We start from the raw sequence: 10,931 nt of genomic DNA, 5'->3' as shown, positions 1-10,931 counted from the left end.
TTAGAAACAAAAACTCATCCATCCATCCATCAATTGATCAAGGCTTTTTTGATGTTATCTACAGACACACACAATAGGTCAGTTTCTATCTCTCTCTTTGTTATTATTGCAATTTGCTCATTATTTTATTCACCATTGTTATCCCATCTGCATTGTCAAGTCTTGAGTCGTGAACTGATTAGATCACTGTGTATACTTTGTAGTCTACAAGGGACTCATAATTGGTAATTGGAAATTAATAGCTACATATGCTTGTTAGTTGTTAGTGTACTTCTGAATTAAAGGCACCCCCAATCATCATGAGAATTCGAACTAGAGCACTCAGGCATGCAACTAGGGTAGTTATTGGGGGCGTTTGAGGTCCATCTCAACTTGTTGGATTGTCCATTGCATATTTTCCAACTTCTGTGAAGGAATGTTAATTAGTTCCGCATTAAGAAACTAAATAATTAATGGAAGGTAATTGACCACTTTAAGCATTTACATTACTTATACAATATCATGGTACTGCCTTGCAATGTTATTGAAGACCTAGTTTTGTGCAAAAGACCATCTGTTATATATCCTCCTAAACAAAATATGGCTGCTATCAGTCTGCAGGAACAAAAAATTATGTACTTGTTTCATAAGTTGTAGTATTCAGTAAATTTTCTATCTGCTGAATACTGATCTTCCTTCAGAGCTGCTTCCTCCCCTTCCAGCTCTTCAATTATTAACTTTACCCTGATATACTCACCAGGAAAAGAGAAACACACTATAGATCACCTTCTCAAAAAAAAAAAACCACACACACACGCAATAGATCACACAGTAACAGGATGCAATAGGACAGTAGTGCAGAAAATTATATATATTTGATTGTTCTCCCAAAGAATGGGTCTATAGATGCATCAAAAGGTACACGTATAATCACATTGTGAGTGGATGGTAGTAGGTGAATGAAGAGATAGTGGAGGAAACAATCGGTAGTGGAGTGATTAGTTGAGAGATTAGTATATAGTCTAAATTAGTCTATATATACCATTGAATCTGTATATGTAAATCATCAAATTGAAGAGAAAGATCAGTATATTACCACTTGGTATCAGAGCCTCCTGCTCTGTTCTTTCCTTTTCCTTTTTTCCGGCAGGTCGACCTCCGACGTCTCTCCGCTGCGTCTGCTTGGCCGCTCCGCACTCGGACTCGCCGCTCGACGTCGCCGTCGATTTTTCCCGGAGCTAATCGCCCGCTGCCCCTCCGAAGTCGCTCCGTCGCTGCTCCTCATCAACCCGCAGTCACCGCTGCTCCTCCGGTCGTGCTCTCTCAGTTTCCAGGAGCTGCCTCTCCTCGGTGCTCTCGACAATCCGCCGTTGCTCACCTGAGCCAAGCCTCTCCTCGGTGCTCTCTTCGCCGCTGCTGCTGCTGTCTCTCCCCGCCCCGATGTCGCTCGCCCGCTCCTCAGTTGCCGCTGCTGTCTCCCCACCCCGACGTCACTCGCCGCTCCTCAAGATCGCCCCTCTCCTCTCCGCTCCTCATACCCAAACCGCTCCTCATACCCAATTAACTCTCCTACCTAAATCCTAAATCAAAAAAATCCGACTCGCTTTCATTCACCCGGCCCGGCCCACACACGACCCAGCCTAGCCCAGAAACAAGTACGGCCCGACCCGGCCCGCTTGATCCGACCCGGTCCACTAGATCCGACCCGGTCCACTTGCTTCGACCCGGCCCGCATGCTCTGACCCAGCCCAGCAATAATTAGCAGCCCTTTTTTCTTACTGTCAGTGCATACGCACCGTCAGTGCAAGTGCACCAGCAACATATTCTTCTCCATTGCTTTCGCTGTATAACTTCTGATTCGTCAAAAAATGTTCATCCCTACCGCATCCATCGCTGGTCGTGGTAAAATTGGTATGACTTTAAATATCTCTCACTTTGTTGGTTTTGATACATGGATTATTGATTCTGGTGCGTCTGATCATATGACTTATGACAAATCTTATTTTACCGTTTTGTATCCTGCATCAGTACCCTATGTTACTAATGCTAATGGTGAGGCATTCCCCGTCTTAGGAAAATGGTCTGTTCGTATTACTCCCACTATAGAGCTTCATAATGTGCTCTATGTCACTGCTTTATCTCATCATTTGATATATGTTCCCCAATTAAACACTGACGCTCAGTGTTCTGTGACATTTTTTCCTATGTATGTGATATTTCAGGATCTTCTCACCGGAGAGTTAATTGGTCGAGGGTATCTGAGGGGCCGGTTGTTTCATCTGGATCAGACATATGCGGGGGAGAAACCAGGGGCACAATCTCGGACCGCTCTAATCTCTACTTCTGATAAGCTAAGTGAAATTTGGTTATGGCACCGTCGCTTAGGGCATCCATCTTTTAGTATTATGAAGAAATCTATGCCTACTTTGTGTTTTAGTGTGGATGAGTCTTCTTTACATTGTGAAACATGTGTTTTGGGCAAGAGTCATCGGTCTACCTATTCCCCTAGTAAATCTAATCAAAGTACTCTTCCTTTTGAATTAATTCATTCTGATGTTTGGGGACCTTTTAAAGAGTCTACTGTGTCAGGAATGCGGTACTATGTGTCATTTATTGATGATTGCACCCGTCTTTCGTGGATTGTTCTTCTTAAAACTAAAAATGAGGTTTTCCCGGCTTTTCAAGCCTTCTATACCACTGTGCAAACACAATATAATGCCACAATTAGAGTTCTTCGTTCTGATAATGGGGGGGGAATATGTGAATCATATCTTTCAGGAGTTCTTTAACTCACACGGAATTGTTCATCAAACAACGTGTCCTTACACACCTGAGCAGAATGGCGTTTCTGAAAGGAAAAATCGTCACTTACTTGAAATGGCTCGGTGTATTATTTTTAGTGCCCATATGCCTAAGTATCTTTGGGGTGATGCTGTCATCACTTCTGCCCACCTCATTAATCGTCTTCATTCTCGTGTCCTTCAAGGCAAAGTTCCATATGAGTTACTTGCATCTCATGTCTCATTACCCTCTTTTCATAATCTTCCTACCCGTGTTTTCGGTTGTGTTGCTTTTGTCCATCTTCCACCACATCAGCGGTCTAAATTGGATGCCCGGGCAGTTAAATGTGTGTTTGTTGGGTATGGAGGCCATCAAAAAGGGTACCGGTGCTATCATCCACCTACCAAGCAGTATTATGTCACTATGGATGTTACTTTCTTCGAGGACATGAGTTATTTTGCCCCTTCTGATACTGCTCTTCAGGGGGAGAATTCCTATTTTGAAGAGCTGTATCCTGGAGAGGGGGAGACAAGTAAGGCAATAGATATGGTGACAGGTTCAGTTGAGATTATCAATGTAACAGCTACACAAGCGCCACCGGAAGATTCCGGCGGTGTAGTCACTCCAGAGATTCAGGAACCAGTAGATGAAAACACAACTGCCCCTCATACTACTGTTTCTACACCTGACCAATGCTCTCCTGGTACAGAAGATCACTCACCTGAGGTTAGTCATTCTATTAGAGATAATAGTAGACAATATGTTTTGCTAAATAGGTCTACTCGGGGTCAACCAACAAAAAGATATGAACCTACCCTTCAGACTACAACCAAGTATATGGTAGCGAATTTTATATCTACCAAAAGATTATCTAAGTCATATGAGTCATTTGTGAATCAAATATCTACTGTATCAGTACCTAACAAAGTGCAGGATGCATTGAGAGATCCACAATGGAGGAAGAGATGGAAGCATTACAAAAGAACAATACTTGGGAGCTTGTACCTCCACCATATGGCAAGAAGACAGTAGGATGTCATTGGGTGTTTACAGTGAAGCATAATCCAGATGGGTCAGTAAGCCGGTATAAAGTACGCTTAGTAGCGAAGGGGTTCACTCAAACATATGGCATATACTATGATGAGACATTTGCACCTGTTGCAAAAATAAACTCTATCCGGGTATTGCTTTCTGTTGCTTCTAACTTGAACTGGCCACTTAGGCAATTTGATGTTAAGAATGCATTCCTTCATGGAGAACTAACGGAGGAAGTATACATGGATCTTCCGCCTGGATATGTGGCCTCTTCTCCAAGTAACTCCGTATGTAGATTGAGAAAATCTTTGTATGGTCTTAAACAGTCACCTCGTGCTTGGTTTGGAAGATTCTCACAATTCATGAGGAAGATTGGCTACAAACAAAGTAATTCAGACCACACGTTATTTCTCAAACATCAACAAAGGAAGGTAACAGTCCTAATCATATATGTTGATGATATGGTAGTTACTGAGAATGATACTGTTGAGGTGAATAGATTACAGAAACAACTTGCCACAGAGTTTGAGATGAAGGACCTAGGTACACTCAAGTACTTCTTAGGCATTGAAGTTGCCAGGGGTAGTGATGGTATCTATCTGTGTCAAAGGAAGTACATCCTTGATCTACTAACAGAGACAGGTATGTTGGACTGCACTCCCATTGATACTCCTATTGAGCAGAACCATCAGTTAGCAAAGTATCCAGATCAAGTCCCTACTGACAAACCTCGTTATCAGAGGCTAGTCGGGCGCCTGATTTATCTATCACATACCAGACCAGATGTTGCGTATGCAGTAAGTGTAGTAAGTCAGTTCATGCATAACCCCAGTGAAGACCACATGGATGTTGTTGTAAGGATCTTGAGGTACTTGAAGTCAGCTCCGGGGAGAGGAGTAATGTTTTCTAATCACAACAATATCTTTGATGTTTATGGCTTCACAGATGCAGACTGGGCTGGAAATATTACAGATCGGAGGTCCACATCAGGGTATTTTACCTTTGTTGGAGGTAACCTTGTTACGTGGATGAGTAAGAAACAAAATGTGGTAGCTCGATCTAGTGCTGAAGCAGAATACAGAGGTATGGCTCAGGGAGTGTGCGAGTTATTGTGGATTATGAATTTGCTACAAGATTTGGGTATTAAACATAAATGTGCTATGCATCTGTACTGTGACAACAAAGCAGCTATTGATATTTCACAGAATCCTGTACAACATGATCGTACAAAACATGTGGAGGTTGATCGTCACTTTATAAAGGAGAAGCTAGACGCGAAAATCATCAGTTTTCCTTTTGTTCCTACAGAAGAACAACTTGCCGATATGCTCACAAAATGAGTACCTAAGAAAGCTTTTTATGACTCACTTGGCAAGTTGGGCATGGTTGATATGTATGCGCCAACTTGAGGGGGAGTGTGAGTGGATGGTAGTAGGTGAATGAAGAGATAGTGGAGGAAACAATCGGTAGTGGAGTGATTAGTTGAGAGATTAATATATAGTCTAAATTAGTCTATATATACCATTGAATCTGTATATGTAAATCATCAATTTGAAGAAAAAGATCAGTATATTACCACTCACATACTCTTGACACACACACACACACACACAATTATAGTCAGATTGATTAGTACTTCTAAAAGATGAGAGGGCTAATGATCTAACAGAAAATGACATCTTAACTACTTTCTTGACATATAAGACATCTCATCTTAAGCCACGAAACGTTTTCTGATATAATTCTCTAATTGCGATTATTAATGTCAGCTACTAGCACATGACAATGTTGTTAAGAGCGAAAGAAAATAAATATTTGAAGGCGTAAAAGCACTCATTATATTGAGCTTCTGCGAAATGGGTAATGCAATTCCTTTTATAAGCATGCATGGTCTGTTCCGTTTTTTCGTCGCAATTGTGTTTCAAAATGAAAGCATAATACTGATAATCATTGTTAGATGTATTGGTCAAAACCAACTGCCAATTTATTCTTATTACTTGATTAATTTGCATGCAATTGTTGCCGCTGACAAATTATGTATGCATCTCCTAAATCAAGATATATAGACGGGAAAAATTTGCATGCAAATGACAACCTAATGGACGTCGACATTCACCAAATTTTATATTGATCAATTTAAATTGCATGGATAGATGAGTTACCAACTGCTCATCTTATTTTGTAGAACTCAGCATATGACGTAATGTTGTGTGCATATAATTCTAATTTGGTTAAGCTTTGTACTCGTGTGCATATAATTCTAATATTGATACATTCATACATATATTATTATAAGTATTGACGTATTGTTTTATTGAGCATAATGACGGATAACATAGAGCCTAAACGGTTGAAAAATCTTTTTTCATGGTTTGTGAGGGATCAAAGTAGTGGGAGTGGAAGTGTGAGAAATGAGATTAGAAGTGAGGTTGGGAGTAGAAATGAAAATCTTGGTTCAGTGATTAATATTCTTTTAGTAAAGGCGTGAGGATGAGCTTCTTATTCGGTTCCAAACCTCAAAATAAAAATTTGTATACATGTGAAAAGTAGCCCTACCCATCTTGAATTCCTAGTTCCGCCCCTTTATCTGTGTGGCCTGGTCATTAGACGAATTTGAAAGCTAAACTGACTAGTTATTATTTGATATTCTCCAATATCTCATTTCACTTGTCGGTAAGAATCTAAAAAGTGCAGTTAAACAATATTTTGTTTTTCTGGCTTGGATTCAAGGTTTAATTTTAGGACAACAGGCACACAATAGGGATGACTCATTTGAACCCAACTTCTTCACGAATACACCTCGTACCTTTCGTAGTGGTTTGCTAGCTAGCTAGCATGGTCGACGATGAAGTCGATCGCTGCAAAATGATGATGATGTTTTATGCTCGATCAAAACTCCCCGTTTGCAACCAAAGCCCACTAATATTTGTAATCATCAAAACAAAACTGTATTAAGATTTGTGGAAGATACTGTCACCACTTATTTGTTGAACCAAATCAATACAATCCACTTCTTTAACCAAGTCATGAACACGGCCTATGTATCTGTACTCTTCCGATGATGTATGAACTTCAAACGATCGACTCAGACGGAGGAGGCCGGTGGCCAGAGGCTAGGGCCATCAGCATATCACCACGCTAATACTGTACAATACGTATTAGCCCCCAAAGTGAGTGTGAAGTATAATGAGACATATGTAGAGCCGGGGCAATTTATGAATTGTATAGGAGGGATGATGCATTTGATGCTCCACAAGATTGTATAGGCCTAGATTCTTTGTAATTACCTTGGTACATTATTTTATTTATGAAATTATTGTAGTGTTTATGTTGATGAATTGCTGCACTCAAATTATTCTGAGCTATTTCCTGGGACCAACTTACTATTGCCAATCATAAAAGGTAAAGCAGTTTGCGATTTGGAGAAGATTTTGATCTCACTTTTCAATGTTTTCGTTATTGAATGTCTGAATCTATCAACTCAGTGAATTCATCTCTTGAAGTCGATCGAATGTGCGGTGCCTATGTACTTTTCTTCTATTTAGTTCTTCTAAAACAAGCGCCATGCTAAATTTTAATTTCATTGGCATCCGAAGCTTCTCTAATCAAGTGGTTATATTTTGAAATGATGTGTGTGATCAAGTAAATTTTAATAACAATTAATTGACGGTTAATATTGTTAACGGGCATAATGTCTCATAAAATCTAATTAATTTGTGACAAATTAACCCCATAAAAACTAAACCCCTATCCAACTCTAGCCAGCTCCTATACTAGAAAACCATGTTCACGAATTTCGCTTCAGCCGAAGAGAGACTCCTGCTCAACTGGCGAATTGGCGATCAAAAGGTTAGTGCACGTAGCGCCATGCCGCCAAAGCCCGCCATCACTAGCTACATGCATGGCAAATTGGCAATTAATTCAAGTTAAAAAAATTTAGCACTTCATATTCATATAAAATATGTTTCAATCAGAATTAGTAACCAGAAGCTAATTTTAAGATTATTTTAATGTTATTTAAATATCAGTAACGTTAACGTACTTACTACAATGTCAGCAAACTTTGATGATTTTTGTAAACGACTATTTCTCATGTACCTCATCTTCTTAGTTAAACTCTGCATCACGTCCTATATATTTATTGTTCATACATACTACGTGGGAAATGTTGTAAACTTGCAATGTTGATCTAATACTGTACGTTGCACTCAAATGATTCCTATATAAGTAACTTTTCTGCGTCCAACTTACTATTTCGAATCATTAAAAGATAATTATATCGATCAGTTTTGGATTCGGACAAGATTTTCCTTGTTAAATCTATCAATTCACCTCTCCAAAGTCCAATGTGGATATTGTGTCCGTTTTCTAGCAAATATCGGCTCATTAAAAATTCGGCATGCCTTGCTAAATTCCAATGATTAGCATCCAAAATCCTAATAAATTACATGAAATTATTTTTGGATTGATTCCTCTAATTAAAGTGGTGTCAAAAGACCATGCTAGGAAAGCAAAATTTTTGTTTGACTATCTTGACCAATAACAGAAATAATGCGAATAAAGCTGGGAGGTGATAAGAGAGAAACTAGCTCGAAAAGCCTAAAGAAAAACAAAATAAAGCAATCGGAAAAACACTACTTGTAAACGTTGTGGGCTCTTGATTTGGCGCTAGACAAGTCAAAAAGCGTGAGACATTGCATATGACCTCATTCTAATGATTAGTTATGATAAAAAACATACCATAATCTTAAGGAGAAAGATTCAAAATCATAGTGAGAAAAAATTTATATGGTGCATGCAATTGAGTAGGGTATGCATTCTGAATTAATCTTACAGCCGTCATGGCACGCGAATACGGTCTATAGAAGTCAAATCAATAAATAATCATATGATTTTAGATGCTTAGCATGCTCCAGAGCACCTTAAGCAAATCTCTAGTAATACTCCTTCAAGTTTCATATTGCAATTCAAGCTTTTAGTGTTCTTAATTATGTTACTACTATCTAAGATTACTTCATATTGATACAACAACTGTAGATAGAGAGTTTATATTTGAAAACTAGATTTTGAGAGCTGGAGAATGTAATATAAGTTTGTAATCAACATTTCGAGTGACAAATTGTGTTCAGATTTTACAATATATAACTCACCTTATAGACAATTAAAAGATATATGACCACTAAAGTTGTGCCATGGATAGCTAAACGTCTAAACGTAAAAAATTTACACCGTGCGTGAAAGTGTATTTGGGAAGTCCCCGATCGTAAATGAGAGTGAAGAATATATATACAATATTATCACAATATATAGCAAAAAAAAAAACACAATATATCATAACTTTACATAAAAGCTCCATATTAGTTTTATATCGGCTGACTAGATTTCTTCAATGAACAATCAGTCATAATTTTATCTTGCAAAGTTGCAAGCTTGACATGCACACCATATTGATTAGTATGAGGGCTCGAAGCTACCATGTCTTTGTACTATGTATAATGTACCAAAACCATGTGTAGGTCTTGTGCTGCATTGTCAGCCACCTTCTCAAGTCGCCAATCCCAGACTATTCCATGTGTTACACGACTAAACTAAGCTCTTCCAAAAATGGAACTTCATGCCAGACTTAATCAAACAAACACCTCTGCTACTTAGCTCCAAGCTTTAATTATTCATAGTCCATCATTTTCATCATTTAAAATTCCAAAACCCCCCTCCCTCTCCCTCTCCTTCCTCTTCCTACCACCTTTATTTTAACGAATGGTCAGAGATGCCATGACGCCACCATCACCACCGCTGCGGAGAACCCACAGTTTAAACTAGAGAAGCAAAAACCAGATGTAGATATTATTTACACAAAGGACGAAAATGACCCCACAACATGCATGGCTATCAGACTTCCCTCACGTGTCCCACAGCAGCAGTTTAGGAATCTGATGGAGAATTATACGAAAACGATGAAACAAACCCAGCAAGGGGAAGGCTCGAGATTGCCCCTGCGTCAAGATAAGGGGTCAAAGTGGTCCTTCACCGGTCAAGCTAAGGGCAAATTAGTCAATTCGGAACAGCAGAGAATGGCCAGAAGAAGTTGGAAGCAGAGCCCCTTCCAATTTACTTCTCCAGCTATATCAATAATGCATCAACGAGGGCGGGCATCTTTTTTAAGCTCTGCATGCCTCTTAATTCTGAAAACCCCAATTTTTATATGTCAAAATCTCTAACATCCATGAGGGGGACTCTAAATTATTCAGCTTAAAGAATTGCTAAAAATTCTGAATTTAATACTGTATGTGTCAGACAAGCTCACCCAGATCCACAATTCCATCATCTTCAATAGAACTTGAATGGAATCTCCTCAATTTCTATGCCAAAAGAAACTAGCTTTGAAAGTTTGAACCTTTACCATACTACCCAACAGTTCAATTCAATTAACAAAAGCGAGAACAGCAAGAAAAAACTGAAACCAATTCACTAACTTGATTGTGTTTCATTAAAACAGAGCATATAACATCAATAATTGATCTCATTTCTCATAGACCCAAAAAGAAAAGGAAAAATTCTGTACAAGTATAAATCTTCCTAAGAAAAAAGCTAAGAGCAGAACTGGGATTTCTGAGCCAAACCCAGACATCGAAAAACTCTCTAATATAATTAAACCAGGGATCTATAGAGTGAGAAGAAAAAAGACCACTGCTTGCTATCTCTCTCTCTTTATGGATCCCTCTGTTTTCATGAATCAGAGTAATCGTGCCAGCAGATGAGCATAGTGACACAGCGCCTCATGATGTAGAACCGCGCTCTCTGTTCCTTGACCAACCTCGCACACTTTCTGGAAAACGAACACCCTCTTTTTGAAGACTTTTGGCAATTAGATGAACCAGAGCGGCTTGATCTTGAAGAAGACAGGGAAAGAGACGACCCTTCTTTCTTTGACAGCTTCCATTTCTCATCGAAGTAGAAACTGGGCGGTGGATGATGATGATGATGATGAGCAGCTGAACTAGTAGTGGAAGCAGAGGTTGTACCAGCAGCAATAGAAGAAGCCATAATATGGATGCAAGAACAGTTCTTTGATGGATACAAGTACTTTTGTTTGGCTTTTGAGAGATGCAGAGAGAGGAAATGGAATAAGAAGTGAG

General features: G+C 39.2%; 1 protein-coding gene across 1 annotated transcript; it reads right to left on the bottom strand.

Annotated features, from left to right (window-relative positions):
- Positions 1–10,332: 10,332 nt before the first annotated feature.
- LOC126802902 (small polypeptide DEVIL 11) lies at positions 10,333–10,931 on the bottom strand. The gene has a single exon (XM_050530615.1). It carries the CDS (start codon positions 10,837–10,839, stop codon positions 10,522–10,524), a length of 318 nt encoding a protein of 105 aa, XP_050386572.1. The 5' UTR covers positions 10,840–10,931; the 3' UTR covers positions 10,333–10,521.

The sequence above is a fragment of the Argentina anserina genome, chromosome 7, assembly GCF_933775445.1.
Source record: "Argentina anserina chromosome 7, drPotAnse1.1, whole genome shotgun sequence".
NCBI classification, from domain to species: Eukaryota; Viridiplantae; Streptophyta; class Magnoliopsida; order Rosales; family Rosaceae; genus Argentina; species Argentina anserina.
The sequence above is the reverse complement of the archived record's forward strand: the minus strand, read 5'-3'. Positions and strand labels throughout refer to the sequence as shown.